At 38.3% G+C, this 22,160-nt stretch overlaps 2 protein-coding genes across 3 annotated transcripts in view; both read right to left on the bottom strand.

The window, feature by feature from the left end:
- Positions 1 to 484: 484 nt before the first annotated feature.
- On the bottom strand, positions 485 to 3,733 carry klhdc7a (kelch domain containing 7A). Its single transcript, XM_082155022.1, has one exon. The coding sequence runs from the start codon at positions 3,586 to 3,588 to the stop codon at positions 1,318 to 1,320; it is 2,271 nt and encodes a 756-aa protein (XP_082011148.1). The 5' UTR covers positions 3,589 to 3,733; the 3' UTR covers positions 485 to 1,317.
- Positions 3,734 to 6,199: 2,466 nt separating this feature from the next.
- Positions 6,200 to 22,160, bottom strand: part of igsf21a (immunoglobin superfamily, member 21a) — a 247,120-nt gene continuing 231,159 nt past the window's right edge. The window contains exons 7-10 of one of the 2 annotated variants that reach the window (XM_082155028.1): positions 19,843 to 19,943; positions 15,913 to 16,105; positions 12,341 to 12,379; positions 6,200 to 7,541 (exon numbers count right to left, since the gene is read on the bottom strand). In XM_082155028.1, coding sequence (XP_082011154.1) covers positions 7,465 to 7,541; positions 12,341 to 12,379; positions 15,913 to 16,105; positions 19,843 to 19,943 — 410 coding nt within the window. In that variant the 3' untranslated portion in view covers positions 6,200 to 7,464. The remainder of the gene's footprint in view (positions 7,542 to 12,340; positions 12,380 to 15,912; positions 16,106 to 19,842; positions 19,944 to 22,160) is intronic. The other variant, XM_082155029.1, reaches the window with a different exon arrangement.

Below are 22,160 nucleotides of genomic sequence, written 5' to 3'. Positions count from 1 at the left end.
ATTAAGTGTTTAATTATGTTGAATCAAAGTGTTTAATTACACAGAATCAGATGCTATATTTGACGTCCAACCATCTGTGTTCACACTTCTCCTGCTGTGTAGGTTTTATCCCACTGTGTTCTTCTGCTAGCCTTTGGAACGTTCCAACTATGTGTCTTTTTGTGTTTGTCACTGACTGTTTTTGTGGCGTATTAGTTCGGTTGAGATTCCATCAGACCTTGAAATCTCCCCCACATGATGGTGCTAGAGTTACACATTGAGAGCAACGATACATCACAGGGAATTGCATCACAGCACACTCTCCTCTGCATGCCACCTTCTTTGATCACATATGCATTCTCGATTGTCACGGTGATTGTATTGAATACTTTGTTTTTGACAGCATAATTGCATTTAAATTTAATTAAGACCCTGGTCATATAAGCACCTCCTGCTGCACATTTTGTCAGAACTCATTACTTATTGAAGTCTAACACAAGAACCAAGACTTATTATAGATGAAATAATTTTTATTCCTAGTTCTTCAGAAGATACAGAAATGTGTTTGAAGAGGCAAAGCATTAGGTTCTTATTTCCTTACCCATTAAGTCATTAGTTCTCCCTATAATGTTTAATAGTATACGCACAAAAAAAGATAAACTTTTCCTGTGGACTGTCCAAAGTGTTTCTGTGATTTGCAAAGAACCATAAATCCCATTCTCATGACTACAAGATTTGTGGAAATGTCATGAAAAAAATACAGTAAAACTAAATATAATACAACCAATAATTTACATTACATCTTATTAAAAAAATATGCTGGTACCATGTAAGATTAATCCAGTGTGATATGCAGAGGAAACAACGTCAACGTCAAAAATAAAATAAAAATAAATAAATAAAAAGCTATGCATATAATTATCCAGCTTACATAAATTGTAGTAATGGCAGCCATTCATGTTGTTTATGATGCCATCTCCACAATTGCAGTTCGGCTTTATTCTACACATAGTATTGATTAGTTAAAATTAGCCAGTGTTTCAAAAGCGGTATATTTACTGAAACATTTTAAGCACTTGCATAAGACATTTCCATGATTTAAAGGTTGATTTAGACATCAGGCCCAAAACAAACAAATAGCCTTTACTGCGACAGCAGATTTATTGATCAGTAAGTGCTGTGTAATTCTAACTGAAAAATAATTCAATGTAATAGCCTTGATATTTTATCTCAATTGCCACTAATTGGGGAAAAGTACATTCCTCTAACATGTGCATAATATGATCCTGATTGTTTGCTCTTACCAGACAACTTCCGACTTGAAAGGTCTGACCTTATTTAAACATGAGTTTGTTGAGTGGTCCTGTCGGGCAGCACAAGGATAATTGGAAACAAAACGCCTTTAGCCGGAGATAGTACTTTCAAATCTTGTGCAACAAAGCTAGGAGATACCTCATCTGCAAGAAACCTCAAGGTAAATTGACGGCTTACGCAGTAGATAATGTTGTCCATAGTCACACATTGAAAGGCCGTGCAATGGGGGAGACGTATCGAGGAGCATTCGTACCACAGTCGGGCCACCGCGTGGAAACGATACACACTGATACCCAGAGGACTGATGTCGAAACGGTACAAGAAGTTTCTCACAGCCACAATTTCTGTGGTCTTGTCCTTACTACCCACAATCATGCTCTCTCGCCATGTGTTTGTTTTGGGATTGTAGCGCAAGAGGGTGTACCTCAATGTGCCCCCTGCAACAAACAGTTCATCATTGCAAGCTGTGGCCCGGTGAGCTACGGCAAACGTCTCATTAGGAAGGGGTGCAACAAAGGTCCATCGGTTTGTCCTGGGGTCGTAGCGCTCAACTGTTGATAGGCATTCCCCTCCAATGGCATAAAGATGGCCCTGCAGAGCCACGAGTTTGCAGTGAGGCCTTGCCTCATTCATGGGGCTTATTTCACTCCAAATTGAAGTCATTGGATTGTAACAGTACACTTTCTTTGAAGGGGTCGCTTCACGGTCCAGCCCTTGGAAACCCACAGCGATAAACAGATAATTATCCATGGTGCACATGGCACAACCTTTAGATAACACCTCCTGGGGAATGTGGGAATGAAGATGCCATATGTCCTTATAATCATCGTAGTAATACATACCGCTGGATGTCTTAACTGATTCAGACTCTAAATCTGTAGACTGTGACAGGCATTTACTCCAGTCCGGGGACTCCATATCTGCAACCACTAACCACTTCCTCCCTCTCATGCGTTGTGTTTGGATGTGATCACGCTCCCCTGCTTTCAGCCTGCCAAAGAGGCCTGGGTCTCTGAGGACCTGGAGGTAATTATCAGACATGACACGGAGAGCAGCTTGCTGAAGGGCAATGTGACCGTGTTTTTTAGCAAGTGTTAAAGTCTCCAAGCAGTTGCCTAAATCGAGCTTTCCTGCTAGACTCTCGAGTTCTGCATTCCCCATGTTCTCTGGAAAGTGTAAGAATTTTGCTCCGGCGACAGTTTCGACTTGTGGTTCCTCCGGCGCATCCAAGTTTGCTATATCAGAGTCTAACAGGCTTGAAGGGATGTCACTGGGTTGTGCTGGAGAACAGCTGCGAGGTGTTAAAGCCCTCTTTGTGGGCAAGGGGATTGGAAGCTCTGAGTCAACGGCAGCAGCAAGATAGCTGTCTTGGCGGATGACTACTTGCCTGCGGTACCTCACAGTCTCCGGTTTGAAAGTTGAGGCAGGCTCGTTAGTAAAACGTGGAGTCATTTCAAGATCTCTCATCATGAATCTAGAAGGTTGTGGACTTGGTGATCGGGAACGGTACTTGAAATTGGGAAAGTCCAATGATTGTGATTTAAACAAAGTGCTGCTTTCATTTTGACAATAGACTGGACTGACAGACTGGGTGCGGCTTAAATCTGAGATGAAATGAGAAGAGGACTCTATGTAGTACTCATAGATCTTTCCATGGATGCCTGTCCTACAATTCTCTTTCCCATCCAAGATAAGGTCAGCATTCTCTACTTTGATTTCTGCTTTTGACTGAAAACTCGAGAACATACCCTGGTGATCAAGGTCCTGCCTCAACTCTCTGCCAACACCTGTAACAGCTTCCAGCTTCTTGACCAGGCATGGGGATCGCCGACCACTTGGACTTTCAGGACCTTTTTCGGTTCGATCAGGAAGTTGTAAAGTTAACCTCGGTTTGACATTCTTTGCCTCAATTATAGCCTCAGTTGTGTTGCTTGTACCTGCAGGTTCCTCTTTTGCACAGTTGTGCATGATTTCAGGGTGAGCCCTTTCCAATGCAACATTTTTAAGGCTTTCTTGCAAGGTTTTCTCTGGAGATGGTTGAAAAGGATTTTCCCTGTCAGACACTTTTGCCGATTCACTCTGTGGTTCTTGCCCAGTATTGCAGGCGCTGTAGCTTCCTCTGGTGGCTTGCGCACCCTTTTGTTGAATTCTTTCACTTCCCTGCCTTCTGTTTCGTGCCCTGGAATTGTAGAATCTAAAAATCAAGGAAACAAATAGCATGGTGGCCACAGAAAGAGTCAATTTGCCCAGGAGCTGCATGTCAAAGTGCACTCCGAGCAATTCTGCAATTTGCATCTCTGTAGTGAAATCTATGGTGGTCCGCTGGACATTGGATTTTATTTGAAGCCTCTTCCCTAGAGTATCCCAGCCAGTGTAGGTTGTAGTTTAGTATCTGCAAGCAGAAGCACACTGTCAGCTCTCTCTCCTCCCTCAGGGTGACTAAAAACCTGATATGTACAACAAGAGCATTTGCATCCTGTGTTCTCTAAGGGCGGGGACCAGTATCATTCCACCTCGTGCAGGTGATCGCTATGAAAACACATCATCAGACTAAGGTTTTGGAAGTTTATCTAACCCCCTACTTTGCTCCAAGAACTATTGACAGTATGCAATACAAACTTTCAAAATGTTATCATTTTCATTTTTTCCAGTGCAGAAAAAAAGTACAACCCACCAAAACAAAACAAAACATAAGACATGCAAATTACATTGCAAATGGAGTGATGACTGTGTTAATACCAGAATATCTTGTTTTAATTGGTGATATGTCTATATAACTATGAAAATAGATACCATACCCTGGCTATTGCAAACATAATCAGTGAGAATGGTCAATGTAATTTACTTAAGAGGTGGAGTTGGCTGATACACTACACAAATTACAATCATAAGACTATATGACCAGGATGCTGCTGTTTGCACAGTAAATGCTGAGGATCAAAGTTCTTTTCCATGAACACATGACAACAGTGTTGCTGATTAGCAAGGCTTTGAGAGATGATGTGAAGTAGCTTTGCATTAGCCAAAGGCATTATTTGCATGCTCTTAAAAAAAACACTGTGTAAAATGTAAGATATCATAACCTGTAATGCCAACAACTATAATATGGTTGACTTGCCATCAGAGAAAATTATCAGAATAGCCATAAACACTTTCGGAGACTGAATGCTGTTCTTGTGAGACACAGACTTTGTTTTGCTATGTGATAGCTGTCTTGTAGCTGCACTAAGGAAACATGAACCAGCAAGCTTACTCCTGAATAATTGACAGAAAAGTCACAAAGGTCCACTACCCCTCTGCCCCTTCTATCATGTGTCAAGTGAAGAGTTTTGGATCTGCAAACGCAATATATTTGGCAACATGCTGTGGAAAAGAATTGTGAAATAAATAATAGACTGAAACTCATAGTGAGTGTCAAGTTAATGTCAGACCAAGCTAATCCAGATGTACTTTAGCCTTGTTGTTGATAGTCTGTGCCAAATTAATTTGTACTCAAGGGAGATACCTTCCTGGCTTGTTACAGCACAACTATTGCAACCGAAACATATGAATTACAGAAGATATAATAGACTATGCCAAGACATCCGTAATGGATTCCTGGTGATTTAATTTTCTCAAGCAACCCAAACAAAGTAAATCACTACTATTTCCTTCCAATTTTTAACAGCATGAGAATGAGTCTTCAGGCAAAAAAAAAAAGAAAAAAAAAAAAAAGAAGATATTAAAATCCAGTTTACAAACTTTCATTACTGTAACTGACATATTCATTATAATTTTTTTTTAAATCAAAGAAAAGTTCCAGAAATTCCTGAAGGTCAAATCTGTCAGAAGCAGCTGAATATATAATATTCATTTCAAATGATCATGAGTGAAACATTTTTAAGTTTGTCTTACAGACAAAATCAATATAAACATTATTATTTTAAAAGTAGTTGTGTTATAATAATTTTTCCAATAAACATGGGAAGTGAGACCTAAAATAGTAAGGGCCTATCTTCCTGATTTTATTAAGCCCATAAAACCACCTGTCCCACCTAGGCTTTAGACCTAATCCTTTAATACATGGTGTGCCTAGAAAAGCTTGAATTGCAATTCATGTGAATGTAAAAAAGGAAAGAGATTACTTTGCATGAGGACATTCAGAGTAAGTCAGGGTGGCAGAGGACAAACCTAAACAAGACCATCAAGGGCTGAGCCACATTCATAGCTGAAATATTTTTCTCTAATGACTTCCATCTCATGAAGCTTGGGAAAAAGTTTTTGGTTTAGAAAAGCAATCAAGACAATTTACCATTGCATGTTATATACAACATCAGAGAGAGAGACGGAGAGAGATGGAGAGATGGAGAGAGAGAGAGAGAGAGAGAGAGAGAGAGAGAGAGAGAGAGAGAGAGAGAGAGAAAGAGAGAGATAATCAAATTGAAGGGTAAGAACATGCAAGGGTAATATTGTGTTACTTACACCCTATCCTTCCATCATCCATTGTGGAATCGCATACAGTGAGATCCAACAGTCTGAGACTACTAGAGAATATACTCTTTTCTTTTTTTGTATTTGTTTCTCCCAAATGTAAATCATTTTTCATTTTAAATTGTACATAAATTTAAAATGTGGGCAAACAAATTCATTAGATACTGTATAGGTTAATATAAAAGTGTTGGGGTGGATCATTGTGCTTTTGTGATATATAGGTCCTGTCTTCCACAATGCAGCTGCTGAAAGGCCCTTAGACAAACATGACTCTGGGAGACTAAAGCTGAACCTGATATAACAGAGAAACACAGTAATTGAGATTTTCACAATTCATAAAAGCAGTGTCAAATTGGTCACATAACTTATAATGATGATTATTATTATTTCATTATATCACCTCATAGTATTGACAAAAAAAAAGACAAACGGACAATCACACTCCAGTCATTTTAATTGATCATCTCCATTTTTAATACAGGTGATATGAAACAAATGCAACAACCGTTTACACTTGGCTTCACTTGAGCTTCCTTTGGGGGATGGAGGGGCCATAATGGTGGCTAACATGATCCTAGCAGTAACTGTTAGATTAGAGAGAAGGACTGTACACAATGCAGGTCACTGAATATGCGACAAAAAACTTAAGGACAGGTAGGCGACAAACAGATGAGGAGGGGAAATCCTCTTTGAACGTCACATGCACCAACAACCCCAGAGAAAAGCTGTCGCCTTTCCTCTGCGGTTGAAAACAGTCACACGGATGTCATAGATACTGAACGCATGAAATCAGATCATAGAAAGGCCACTGATTTCACAGTTTTTCTAAAAGCCTGGGTTGGATTTCGGTTGGGGATGACCAGATGCACGCAATAAAGCTATTATCTGCTATATCCCCTTGCATCTTTCTCCCAAACCCGTATTAATTATTATTTTTTATTTTCTGCTCTGTAATATACTTTTCATTATTTACAGGGATGTACACAAAATACACTTAAAAAGAGGATCTTCCATTTCTTTGCAATAAAATGTCACAGGACGTTTAGTATTGTCTCTTTTTTGTTACATTCCAGCCACGAGCCATTCAAGAAAACAAAACGGAAAAATATTGTGACCAAAAAACACAAATGGCGTAAAACATGGTCCTTAAAAAGGGGGGTGTGTTCGAGTCCTGTTTGTGTCAGTGTGCAGTTATTCTATGGAGGCAACTCAAGGACGGCTAGTTGGAGTTGAAGTGACAGCATTGTCAGCAACCCACAATTCCTTAATGTCTTTTCTCCACACGCATGAGATTTTTGTTCAGCTCGATATTTGTTCAAACCCCAAATGCCTTTTTGCTTTTCCAAACGACTGGTCTCTGTTGATTGACAGGCAAGTTTAAGGGGACAAAAAACTTTGTGTGGAAAGGGGCAGATGGCAAGGTGGTGCTTTTTCTCATATTCAGCATGTTATTTTCATTTCATCTTATTTTTTAATCAGTGATATTATCATCATCTCCATCTGGATCTTTTTTTGTGTTGACAAATATAGGATGGTGTGCCCCCTGTTGGGGGGTTCAGGTTCTCCCACAGATGAAAGCAAGGTAGGTTTAGTCATGGTCTGGAGAAGGCTTGTGTGCCTGTGTGTGAAGTGTGTGCATGAGTGTGTGTGTGTGTCTGACCGGAGAGGTGGCGTGTTTGTGTGCGGCTGAATCATGGGCATTCACGTCAATTCAACAGTCACTGTGAGAATAAGTGGTAGGCATATCAGTCCAAACTTGTGCAAACCAGGAGCTCCATCTGAAATAAAAAATAAAAAAATAAAAGTAATTAGTATTTGGCAGGAAGGCGATCATCTAACCTTGGTCTAAATACTTGGTTTGTTAGGTTTGAAACAAACACACAGCCCTGTCTTAATGGGTTAGTTCACCCACAAACAAAATGTAACTTATTATTTACTAACACGCGTCATTTTAAAACTTTATGATGTTTTTGTGTGTGTGTGTGTGTGTGTGTATGTATGTATGTGTGTAACACAAGAGAGAGTTTTGAGAAGTCTTTATGCTCATCTAGTTCAAAAAGGACAAAAGAAAGATCAAAAATAGTGTATATGATTTGTCTGCTATAGATTAGTGTAAGAAAAAAACAGATTAACATTTAATCATTATTCAATCCTAAATTGAATAATTCATCCAAATCATCTCAAATTAAATATGTAAAACATTGGATGTCATAATATTTGATGTTACTGATTGATCAAGACCTGCATAGTCAAATGGGCAACTTCTATAGTGATTTTTTTGGAGGCGAGGGTGAGTAAATAATGACAGACTTTAAATTTTTGGGTGATCTATACCAAATGTAAAGGATCTGGCTTATAAAGGAGAAAGCAGAGTTCCTCACTTTCTCCGTGAGAGACCCCTCTAGCTGAGATACAGTGGGCTGTCTGAAAGCTGTATGAGCTTGCTAGTTTTCTCTGGTACTTCGGTGTAATTGTCTAATGCACTCTAAAAGGTTTGAACAAGCTGTAGAGTGGTGGTGGATCAGCGGGGCCAGACCTTCATGCATACTACACAATGTTCAATAAGCACAAAATGATGATGGCTGTCATAAGTATTATGAGCAATATTTCCTCAGAGCTAAAGTAATTTTATTACCATCTCTCTCATTTTCATTGACAAAACAAGTGGTAATATATAACATTACTTATACATTTATGGCTTATATTGGTGTTAGTGCTACAATTAATATAACATAAGTACCACTTCATATCCACAATATGAATAATTTTTTTCTTTTATGGTTAAAACTCAGTGGTTATGTTCAGAAAGGAATACTAGCATACCGCAGCACAGTATATACTGTAAACAGATTAATTCTTTATTTCGATAGTCCTCTTCAGAGACTCTACTACCTATAAGTAATGTTTAAACAACCAGTTCTCATTAGATGCGTCTCTATAGCACGGATCGTGTTTATCGTGCAATTTATACGTGGAAATTAGTTTTTACGTGCATATGATACGCACTGTAAACCCCTTGGGTAGGATTAGTGATGTGAGTAACGTGCGCATTATACGTTTGGTTTGGGTAGAATTAGAGTTATGGGGTACGTGCGTATTACACGAAATAAAGTGCGTATCATATGCACCAAAAACTGCGTGTCATATGCACGTAAAAACTAATTTTAGCGTATAAATTGCACGATAAACACAATGCGTGCTGTAGGGACGCATTTCATGAGATCAGGCTGGTTTTAACTACGTCACCTACAAGTATGGGTGTAGAATCGTTCCTTTATTCCAAATAAATATATTATGAACCACAAATAAATGTGGTTCAAATTAATTAAATTTACAGATAATTAAAATGAGATTTGTCAATAAAATGTAACGAACACAACTCTGCCTGGCATTCATTTGTGAATCGCTTCCTGTGTATTTGTGGATGGCTTTCTGTGCATTTGTACATCACCACACGCATTTGTGGATTTCGAAACAGTTCTTGATGTTCAGACAAATCCACAAATAGGACTCCACCCACTATCTACTCAAGCCAAGATAACAGCCACATTGTGCTGACCAATCGTAGAATGTTCTCACTACAACCATTCGTGTTTTGCTTTACACTCGGGGCGGGAACAGATTAGTTTTGCATCCCTGAAAGGAACTGCATTCTACGTGCACTTCGAATTGAGCTGAAGTGCTGTTGGCGTGGTTAAAACTTTACAAAAGATTGTTGGAGTTTAATGCTTCTTTATATTTCCATCAGGATCAGTGAATCAGGACAAACACAGGGTTACACAAATGATGATTATTCACAGATCCTGAGCTATAACACCCTCTCTACTTAATGCATGAAGCGCAGCGCAGTGTGGCACGTCAGAAGCAAATAGAACGCATTATAATCAGTGATACTGTCTACACTGGAAAAGAAAGACCCACTCTACTTCTAAAGTACGCCACACTGGAGCTACTTACACAAATATAGAACATAATACTATGTATAAAACCAAATATGAGCCCAAATGACCATCAGTGATGTAACAATATGAATCTCAGCATCACTGCTGCGTGTACAGGGGGTTTGTGAGAGGATAATGCAAATAAAAACCTTGCAATGCTGACAAATACAACTTTGCATTTATTTTGGATGCTGTAAGTAACAATCACAAACTATTAAGTCTCATTCATATGAAATATTATTTGTGTTATCGAGTGTTTTAACCAATACATATCACTTATCTGTCTGCTGGACAGTTTACTTTTAAATGCATCATCTCTTTGAAATTAAACAACCTGTCACGTTTAAAAAGAACCCACGTATATCTTCTCTACAAATGATGGGAATCATTTTGTAATGCATTTAATTCATGTTTAAGATATTACTTATTATTCTTAGTAGATCATTAGATCCACGGTTTTGTGCTCTGTGCTCGAGATGTACAGGTTAGGCTACTGCATATTTTGGCAAATGCATTAGGCCATCTGCCAACTCCATGCATACAGAAATTAACACACTGTGTGAAGTATTAAAATATGTATGTATGGTAGTTTAGCATTCTGAACAGACCCAGCATTTTATTTATTTATTTAACAGCAGTAGAATTCCAGACTTCTGGCCATTTGTGAGCACTAGAGTCTTTAGGGTGTTATTTTGTGAGCCGAGAGGGTGTTTGAGATTCAGACACACGTCAGACATGGCGACCTCCCGAGGCCTTGTTCTACAAGCCATTTGACTTGCATACGAGGGGCATCTGAGGCTCGACTCAAGACCAGCGCTCACGTTGACCTGATTCTGTCCTTGCTCTCACACACCTGCCCTGCCGCATTTGCATATTCAAATTTACATCCGTACAAGCGGCGGAGCAGAGGAAAGGGGTGCGGTGAAGGGTTTTGGGTGAGGCGAAAGAGAGAATGAAAAAAAGAATAAGAGAAAAACATAAGTGGTAAAAAAAAAAAGGCCAGAGGCCTCATTTCCACCCCTCTGCCTGACAGTTCTTCATCTTTACATATGAGTCTCTAAGAAACTGTAAATGAGCCAGCACTGAATGTATAAAACAACTGCAATCCATCACTGATTTATATTTGCTGTGGACGCGCCGGTGCATTGGTAAGCGATGGCTCACTTCAAGATTCTAAATGATGAAAGCAGCAAGCCTTCGCAAGACACATGGCCACTTGAGAGGAGGAGAGGACGGAGAGAGACCAGAGACAATAAAAACACAGTATGCAGCTTTAGAAAATCTCAGACAGGGAAAGAATTAAAAAGTAAATAAAACTGTACCATTATAGCATTTCCCTTTCCCTGGATAGGATCTGAATAGCAGTGTTCTATAGCACCCTTTCAATCTACAAAATAACTGGTTATTGGATCTCTTGTATTCTCCTATTCTCAGTATGATTATAGATAAAAGTCTATACTTTTACCTGCTGTATAACTGTAATTTATCAAACCACAGTTTAGCAATTTCGCAATTATACCATGCGTAGGAAGAAACGCTGTTTATGAAACATCTAGCACTAAGACAAAGTAGGCTATACTCTATATGATGTGTAATTCAGTCAATGGTGTTTAGTTAAATCATGTTTAAAAAAAAATAGTATGCAATACAGTCGTCACATGACCCATGTTGAACACAACAAGTGGTGTGTAGTTATGTTACAAAATAAATTTGATTGTTTGGCAGTTTAGTCCAAATTTAATTCAAGTTTACCTTTTGGCAGTCCTATAATTTAATCAGTCAAGACAATCTCTGAGGTTGAAATAACTTTTCATTCCATTCACTGTTGAAATGAAAGATCATGTCGAGCACGACATAATGGGATGCTGTATATTGACATTTCCTTGCTTCATTATTGTGTTTATTCATTTTGAAATTACACCACTCGTAGGAAGAAAACCCTCTGGAACTTCTATAGTAAAAAATAAATAAAAAATAAATAGTACTGGTATACTACACTTGTCACATGACCAGTGTTGTTATTGCTAACTAAAACTAAAACGATTAAAGATAGTTCTTGTTAATTGAAATAAATGTGGATTAAAGCTGAAAAATATAAGCTAAATAGAAATATAAAAAAGTAATAAATGACAAAAGCACATAACAAAATGTCTAAAACTTAAACTAAAAATGAAAACGGAAAATATAAAATAAAAGTTAATTCAAAATATTAATAAATACTTAATAGTATATACATACTAAAATAATACTGCACATGAACTTACAGTGTTGCTTATTTAATTCAACAATTGATGTCTAGTTATTATCTCAGAAATAAATAGTTATTTGGAAAATGATATCCAATTTTGTGTACATTTTTATTTTTTTTGCCGAATATTCAGTCAAGGAGATATTGCTTTGGTTCAAAATGAAAGATCAAGTTGAGTGCAATGCATTGTGGGATGCAGTATTCTGACCTTGCTGCATCTCGCTGCATATCTGTATATATATATTTTTAAACTTTAGTTTAGCACTCAGGAAGAAAACACTGCTGCTCTTTTGTCATTTTTAATTAATCAAAGAGTCTTCTCAAACAAGAGGAAGCAAAAGGCTCACACAGCCAATGAATATAATCACAGAGGCGTTCAAATACTTACTGTTTGGATTCTGTGTGTTTTTCATCATACTTGGGTTTTCTGCAGAACAGAGGAAGAGGAGGGGGAGTTGGTGATAAAGAGGTGGAGAGGGAGAGAGAAAGAGTGTATTATTAAATAATACAAAATATAACCATCATAGGTTTGTGGTCTAATGAAGGATAAAAACCACAAATCTCACAGAAACAAGACTAGAATACCGCCAAAGAGCTATCAGCAGCAAACGTTCATAAGTTCACCCCTATTCTTGGCTGACTTCAATGTAAAATCCACCAAAGACTAGAACCTTTTGAACTTTGAGTTCTCTATGAATGCACAGAGTAAAAAATAAAAAATAAAAAACCCACAAAACCCCCCCCCACCAAAATCTTTTCCAAGGATCCTCAACCATCACCTCAACTGATACCATAGCAGCAAAAATCTATAACAAGCTTCCTTTCTCCTAAATGCTAATCTTTGTTCTTTAATACAGCTGATGAGCTTTAATGAATGGCTATTGAAACAGGTCAATAGTAGCCCAGTTCAAAGGCTCTAATCACCATTCTCCACTCTCTGCCACCCGTGTTCAGACTCAAAAGCACAAAGGTAATTTGAATGAGGTGGATGACGCAGGGCTCACTTGGGTGTTACATAGACATTAATGCTCTTCCACGTGAACCATTCCCCAGGTGACGTCCTCTCCAAATAACCACTTTCCACCAAATGGCCTCCTGTGCTCAGCCCAATGATTTGTAGATGTGTCTCAATGTAAAGAATTGCACAGCACATGCTCATCTAAAATTGAACATGATGTCATCATTATTCACTTACCCTCATGTTCTTTCAAAGCCACATTCCTTCCGTGAAACAAAAAAGAAGAAAGTATTTCCGTGCAATTACAGTGAATTAGGAATGAAGCTTAAATGGTCCAAAAAGCATACAAGTTTCATGCAACTTTAATATGTCAATCATACATAACTGATCAATTAGATATTCACTGAAATTCTTGACATCCACCAGTACATTTAAATAATTGAGGGCTTCTTTTAATAAATCGGAGGATTCAGTTCACAAAACCAGTCTAAACTCACTGATTGAGAATAAGTACATTTTCAGCCTTTTTCCTCACATGACCTATTTGTATGACTTCAAGTTGAAATACTGTATTTTGAGCTTCCCTTTGCAATTTTTCAAAACTTTAGCTGTGCAATTTTGGACAAAGCCTCATACAGCTATTGTATGACTGTATGTAATTTGAGGATGGACCGACCACTTAATGGAACATTTTTATGATATATTTATTATTCTTTTCCATCCTTTTTGAAGCTTGAAAGCTCCAGTCACCATTCGTTGTAATCGTATGGCAAATTCTGAGTTTGGAATGACATAAGCGTGGGTGAATAATGAGAACATTTTCAATTTTGAGTGCCCTATCCCTTTTAGTTTAGCAAAGGTTGTGCATGTGTCGTACATGATTGCACATTATTTTGAGGAGTGAGAAAAAATAGTTTTCGCATGTGGTTGAATCTGGTATAAACAACTGATTCAATAGATCACAAGTGCAATAGTATGTTCACGGCTGATGATGAACCATATGCAGCTGTCCTCAGCCTTCGGTGTCATTCGGATTATCCAGAGGAGCACCGACTGTCCTTTATCTTCCAAAGCACATATTTGATTAGATCTGCGCTCACGCTATAGGCAGATCTCTCATAAACCCTGACAGCCTCGAAAACTCAGGGGGGAAATTAGTCCAGGGGCCACAAAGCGCGGGCACACGCACGCACACTCGCACGCACGCACAGTGTCAGCAAACAATTTCTCTCTAACATCGATGAAATCAAAAGCCAAGACTAAGTGGGCACCGCTTTTTGTTTCAGAAGCAAAGGATAGCTAGACAAAGACACAGGGAAATTAAACTATCACACAAAAGAGGCAATTTTTCTTTGAACAAGATGTTGACAATTTGATATTTGTGCTAACAAAAGACAATATTCCTTAACCCTTTCGCACGTACGATCACACCGGTGTGATCAGTCTAAGCTGGTCCCTGGAGCGTACGATCACACCGGTGTGATCAGTCTAGGCTGGTCCCTGGAGCGTACGATCACACCGGTGTGATTAGAACGGTCAGTGCATGACGTGATCAACTGCTAAATTCAAATGTGCTTTCGCGCGTTGGCTGGCGCTGAGCCAGAGACAGGCGCGCTCAGAGCTGACATATATCACAACTTTTCAGTGTTTTCAACCACATAATGTTTATTTTAGGTTCCAGACATATAAGTACTAAAAAAACAATACATTACAGTTCGTAAAATACACACTGATGTCAAAGGAAGAGGCAATAATAATCCTTTCCATTATAATTCGTTTTATTCATATCAGATACACATTGTGTAAGTAACTTTAAAGTTTACTCTATTCTTCTCCCAGTTGATCTGCCACTTACTTGTATGTATTTCGGGAGAAGTGGATGAATTAACGTGTTGTAAATCCAACAGATCCGATTCTCTGAACTGCGCGTCTGCGGCACAAACTAAGATGGCGGCGCCCATCGCGAATACAGCTGAACTAACGCGATCGTTATAAATGTGTTTAAACAACAAAACACTTCCACTTGCATATATTTGACAACTGGAATATCAGATATTTCATGCCATATCTAACAAATTTGTGAATATTTTGAATAAAAAAGGAAAAATGACATAAAAGCAGATCATCATTCATTCAGCTCTGTTGTTGCTGCGGTGTGTCACGTGACAATCAATGACGCGTCACCACGGAAACCATAAAGTGACACATTCTAAATAACGGTCGCCTTGAAAAACTCACGCTGGGGGGTCAGTCAGAATATTTTAAACTTACGTGTGAAAGGGTTAAAAGGCACACTATGCAAGATTTGTACCTTAATATAACAGTTTCAAAATAATTTCGATGGTAAACGAACTCGTAGTAGGGCGAATCATCCCAACAGCAATGCAAGTTTGAGAGGTGGCGCCACGCAAAATCTTGCGAGAATCACGACTTGCTTTACGGCACGACGTCACATACATCAACAGCATATGAAGCAGCCTCTATGGAAAACACTAGCACGCATTTCAGACGTGAATCATGGCAGAGTCGACGAAGAAAACGAAGAAATCGCGGTCGGAAGATTGCAGAGACGGCTCTGCGTGAGTGGTATTTATGACAGTACCGTTAAATACAAGTACTTCACAGTGACTCTAGGGGTCGCTGTTTGAGAAAAACAGAAACTGCATAGTGTGCCTTTAAGAAAAGACATCTGTGACCCAAAAACTTCAGAGGTACTGCAAATTTGACGGTCATGTGTAAATGTAGTCATCTATCAAATGTCACATCTTTTCCAGCTTAGTTTCAATTACTCTTTATATGTAATATATTCGGTTTCATTTTGCACTTTCTTGTGAACAAATATGTTATTTTCATTGACTAAAATTAAAGTGAATTTTACTAAAATGAATGAATATGACATATATATTGACTTTTAATATTACATAGACAAAAACAAAAACTAACAAAGAACTTTACTTAGTGTATTTAGGATAGAAAAAGGAGTTACTGCTGGAGCGACTCACCAAAAACAATTAGGCGTGTGTGTGTGTCAGTGGAGCCCAATGGATTCTGGGCCGTGCAGCGGTACATGGAGCCATTGAGTTCTGCAGGCACTCGCTCCAACACCAGTTCCTTCCCATCTTTCTCGGCACTGCCGTCCAGCAGTCTGCCCCCCACCCGAGTCCAGGTGAACAGAGGCTCAGGAAACACCTCATTCTGGAAGTAGTGTATGTGTGTTTAGTACACAAGAACATATACATTAAGGAAAAAAGATGAAGAGAAAAATAATCAGTTGAACCCCAAGATACAGAAAGGGATGCACAATAAATTGGTACTGAATCAGTTATCGGCCCAATATTAGATAAATATTTAGGATATTAAATTGTACATGCCTTCTCCTATTTTTTACATTTGCTGTCATCTAACTACAGTTAGTTAGTTTTTACAGACATTTTTAAAAATTAATTAAAAAAATATATATACTGTAAATTATAATACTGTGATGCATAAATTCACTTGTAGCATTTTAAATTGATTTTTTTTTTATGTTTTATTTTTAATTTATTTAGTTAAAATAATATAGATTTTAATATTTAAAAAAATATATAATTTTAAATAATTATCAGCTTATTGGTATCACCAGAATACTAATATCAGTGCATCCCTTAGAAATACAGTGAATTTTAAAAAAGCATCTTAAGACATTAAGAAACCCATTTTGAAAAACACCAACATTTTTACTTAAAAAACAATCAATAATCAATACCTTTTTCAGTTTGGAAGACAGGACAAAAAATAAGAGATATAAATCTTGTACCAAGTTACCAACTCATCAACAATTTAGGCATTTCTTGTTATAGACTTATCCAGGAAAAGGAATGTTAGGGTTTTGATGGTTTTTAGCGGGGCAATGAAAAAAATACCATATCAAACAGGTAGTCCACAAGAGGCAAAAGAATATAAAATATTCTTATACTCTCCTTTACAGAGGTCCATGGTGTATAGCATTGTCTGCAACTACAGTATGCCTGGAAGCCCACTCACACAATACTAAATTCTTTCATGTCTATTTTGAATAAGTCCTTGTATTTTAATACTTGTGAAAGCTCACTATAAGATCGTTTGATTCTACACAAAAGGACAGGTGTGATGAAACCCAGAAACAAGGTAGAAAATCTCAGTGCCTGAGCCAGGGCTACATCCCGATTCGTTTTTAGATCTATCTTTCCCCTGCTGATCAAACCAATCTACCCATGTTCTAGATGTGATAAGTGACTGGCTGGCACAATCCATCTAACTTCACAAAATCACGTGGCTTCGCTGGGTGACCTTTGATAATGGCTCATTGGAGAGTGTGGCTTGGCTGTGTGTCACTGGACTTCCACATTCACACCATGACTGCAGTGAAATGAGTTTGCACTTGCTGGTGGAATTAGGTCAGATCCAGATCAAAAATATCCCCCATGGCACTCACATGGTTTATATCAGGATGTACTGTAATGGTAATACAAGCTCTTGGAGAGCATAAATGCTTTTGTACTCCATTCAAATACAATTTTCAAATTAGAAAGGAAGGAAACACCAATGTGACCCCTCCTGTTGGTGAATTTACTAGAGTCAAAGTAAACCAAAGGGGATATTGAATCTGTTTTTTGGGTTTTTTTGTTTGTAATTTGACCTGCAGGGCAGTATTTAGTGTTCTGTGTTAACATTTATCTATCTACATGTGAAACCCAGGGCTCTGGAGCAGCTAGGGATAAGGGAGACGTTCTTCCAAATAAATCTTCATTGGCTTTAAAATCCTCTGAAATCCTTTGTGTAAATATTAAGATCCAAACTGGATTTATGTCCCCGTCAAGCCTGTTTATGGTGACCATTCTTTCTATTATTTAAAGGTGTACTTCAAATATGTAAATTGTGGGTGAAATAAACACACAGATCTGCCAGACAAACTGCCCGTGCACCCATGCAGTGTTAACCAGCAAATGGCCAGTTTAGATCTGCTAAAAACAGTTAATATCTGGGAATTACCAGTCTAAATCTGCTAATGACCAGTATAGACCTGCCAAAGACCAGTAAAACAACAGGAAAATGGTCTGTTTTAACCATCACCAAGCTACCTGGATTTTCCAGGAGGGATAAAACAGAACTACAGTAACATTCCTTTAAATGAAATGAAATAGCGTAAAGTAGATTCAGTGATGATAGCATATCGGGTCTAATTTCTTTTCACCTGAATGCTGTTGGCTAGACACATCTCTTAGTCAGACCTGTCAAAAAGATTGGGTGGATCATCACCAAACTGTCCTGTGTTTATCTGCTCGGGGAAGATTTTTTTTTACCTCTTGGCAGACGGTGATAGTTACACTGAGACAATCTCCCTGCTTCACTAGGTCTGTGGAAGCTGACGGACTATTGATGCAAGTATAAATTTGGCGCCGTTGACAGTAAAGTGCTCCTGGCTAGCTCTGTGCTCGCACCTGTTTTGCTAGCTAGTTTGACAAGAACAAACGAAAGCAACAACATCCCTAAAAGCTGCAGTGAAATACATCAACAAACAGCTGATTTGTTTTTTAATCAGATGCTCTTATGCCTTCTGGTGAGAATACAAAACAGAACACAAACACAAGTGAGAGGAGTTTAGCACTAGCAAAGAGAAGCCAAATGTTAGCATTATAAATCACTCTGCCTTATTTCTGGGGCTATTCTTGTCAAGCATATGTTTTTCACTGCAAAAAAAATAAATAAAATAAACTTTTTTCTGATCAGTTTTCATGTCTTGTTTATACCATTTTATTGGAAAACATCCTTTAAACAAGATACATTTACATTAGACGCAAAATGGCATACGTTATTAAGACTTGTTTTCAGAAAATATACTACTTTATACTAAATTAAACTAACACACTGTAATACTAATTAAGTTTATTTTTTGATAATGCTTCTTAACTCAGTTTTAATTAAGCACAAATATAACACAATTTAGTGAGATTGCATGCTTAAAAATAGGAAACCTCTATTTGACAATGGGGTGAGAAAATAACCTTAATCTGCTAGTTGCTACTTATTCTCTGAAAGTCTCACAGAATTTAGAAGTAAAAGTAAGTGTGTCTTATTTTAAGGATTTTTTTTCCAGATATTCTTATTGGCAAAAAACCCCAATTTATTAATTTTTTTTTTTCTTTTTGCAGTGCTCTGAAACACCAATTATTTCCTTTAACAGCCAACAGCAGGCAAACCGGAAAAACATCTAAATGGAACAAATGTGGATCATGTTATCATTTAGCAATAAATAATTTAGCATTTAGAAATAAAAGTTCTTCATTTTAAGAGATTTATTAAATGCAACAGCTTATTAGTTTTGTTCTCTTTGTTCTGTGTTTATGGAGATGACAATGAAATATAGAGCACTAACATCAGAAAAATCGATTAGAAAATAAAAAAGATAACCGCAACTTAAATGGCATTTCATCCATTTTTGCCTATAGACCATTTACAAAAGCATCCTTATTCTTTTATTAGACTCTTATCTTATCTCACAGTCGATACGAACCCAGTCCTTCCCAATAACCTTGAGTTCTCAAGGTATTTTTTTTTAGTTGCAGCCTTAAGTGTTTTTCAATAGATCACTTTCAAAGTTTTTTTTGTTCTGGTGACCTTTAAAGGACTTTGAAAACCCACTATTTTGATTTCGTTGCAACTTAAATGATTGAACGGTTTGAATTTGTCAGAGGCAGTGCAACCCTCCTCGGACAGGCTCAACCATTTGGATTGATAGCTCATGGATAGCAGCAGCGGGGTCAGGAGCTGACAGATACATGTGTTGTATTGCACACTCTGTAAGAATGGTCACTATATCTATACATCACACAGGCTTAACTGCACATGTGGGACAAACCTCCTCGTATCCAAAACTGAACTTGGCCCTGGTTTCATAATCCCCATGCACTTACCACTGGAGATCCTACCTGGAAACCTTGGACGGTGATGCGAACCGTATCCCCTACCTTTGCCCTGGTAGGGGATATCACAAGCCTGGGGCCTTTAGGAGCCGCTATGAAGGGAAACAAGAAAAAATAGTTTTGGTTGGGTAACATTAAAACAATAGCACAGTATTAACAGACTAAAGACATGGTGTTTGACTTGGAGGTCAACTTGGAGACACTTGGTTTCCTTCATTGAAATTGCTGAGGAGTATTTATTTCCCAAGAGGGACAAGGACCTAAATTGGGTAGACACTCATTACTGAAGAAGAAACAGAGCGTGCAAGGCAAACGGTGGAGGAAGTAAGATAAGAGACACTTAGAGAACTAATTCCCTTGTCTTGTGTGGACCGAATCTCCCAGATGGGTTTAATTTGGTCTCAGAGAATGGCTGCGATGTGATGAAGGAAAGGAAGGTTAAAACATCATATTTTGACCTTCTTAGGCACAGAGGATTTCTCTTGTGTACTCAAGGGAAAGATAAGAAAGTGATTTTGTACGTCTGGAAAGTGAGACCACAAGTTTCTCAAGCGAAACTTCCTCTATTTGGCAGTACGAGCAAGACGCTTTATAGCAGTGCGAAAAAGCCTCCGAATGGTCCCATGTTAAGTGGTTCTGCATCGTTTACTATGATTACCAGCATCCACTCTGCATAGCCCTGAGAACCATAAAACAAGTTTTGTGAGCCATATGTTTGCACTAACACAAAATTCCAGAGTGAAGCTTAGTAAAGGCAAATCAGACTTGAAATTGTTCAAAAATACATCCCACTGTGGCCTTTTTTCAACCCTCATTACGACTAATGCTACGCTTTGGCTCCTACAACACATACAGATAATCCAACTACTGAGAACTATGTGAAACAATGGCTAATCATGCTTTTAGCCATCAATCAAGCCACAGAGTGTCCAGCAAAAGCTAATGAGGCATCAGGCCAGTCTTAGTCAGTTTAATGATTACCCCCTGGTGCTGCTTAATGGATTATGATTTCCGTTCTTACATTTGTAATGGGTCCTGTGAATGTGCATTTCACACATAAATCAAGTTATGGCAGGACACTACACTGAATACACAGAAATCCTCTTTTGCCAGCTTTCTTATTATGGAAATGATTTGGGATATTAGCGGCCAGGCTCTGCAGAGTGGAAAAAGAGATGTGAAATGCTATACACAAGAGAGATTAAGAGTTTGTCAAGGCATGAATCATGACTCAACGACTCCATCGATTTTCCCTAAGAAAACAGTTGGAAAACAAAAGGAGACCATTGATAGGGCCTGTGTTCTGACAGAGCAATGGACACTTGAAGACTGACCCTGCCTTTTCCGTACCAAGTGGATGAATTAACGGATCAATACCTTGGATTGCCTAACCTAAGACCTAACCACAGGAGTCGACAAATAAAAAATTCACTGAGCTGGGACATTTTCCTATCCATGATGCCAGGTAACGATTCTGCCATTTCAGTCTCTTTTTTAAAGAAAACAAAAAGGGTACAATTGCACCGGTTAAATTGTATTTTTAACAGAATTACCCTGAAAAAGCCTTATAAAAAGCTCGCTGTTGAAGTAAAGTGATGGCCAGACGTCTGGAACCAACTCCAGGATCCAAACAATGTAACTGAGGGCCACACAGCTGTCGACTTTTCAGGCTTCACTAGGTTAGAGAACTACAAAAAGTTTCAATATTTAGTTTTAATATTAGCCGAGTATGAAATTGGGACCTTTAGGAGCTGCTATGGAGGGAAATAAGAGAAAATACTGTAAGCTAAGATTGTGCTACCATGTCAAGTGTGGCTCTGGGCTAATGTAATTTACCCAAGAATGTTCTTGGAACATTCTCATCAACCAATCAAATTATTTAGTTAGGTTTACAGGAAATGTTGTTACAGGACCAGCCAAAGGATGTCTGTTATCCATGTATAAATGATGTCATACTTGAGCCTGGCTTTCTTCTCAGACTTGTTTGACCAAACCTTCAAATGACAACGTCTCTCGTGCTTCTATGGTCCACCGAACCTCGAAGCCACTGAAACTCTAAATGGAGATATAAGGATGTTTGAATGTTCACATATTAGTTCACACTCCCACAAACCACCCACAATAAACATCTGTGTACTTATTATCAGTCTATTGGGTAGAGGAACTTGGCGTGCAGCAAAGATCATCTCTAGCCTCTGGATGTGAAAATATAACTCATTCCCCTTCTGTGTTTTGCTGAATCAGTAGCACCTTCACCCATGCAAATCCTCACTGCTGAGCCTGGCTCAGCTTTAATTATGGAGAGGCAC

The sequence above is a fragment of the Leuciscus leuciscus genome (assembly GCF_965113295.1).
Source record: "Leuciscus leuciscus genome assembly, chromosome: 23".
In the NCBI taxonomy this organism is placed as follows: Eukaryota; Metazoa; Chordata; class Actinopteri; order Cypriniformes; family Leuciscidae; genus Leuciscus; species Leuciscus leuciscus.
This window is presented reverse-complemented; position numbering and strand designations above follow the sequence as displayed.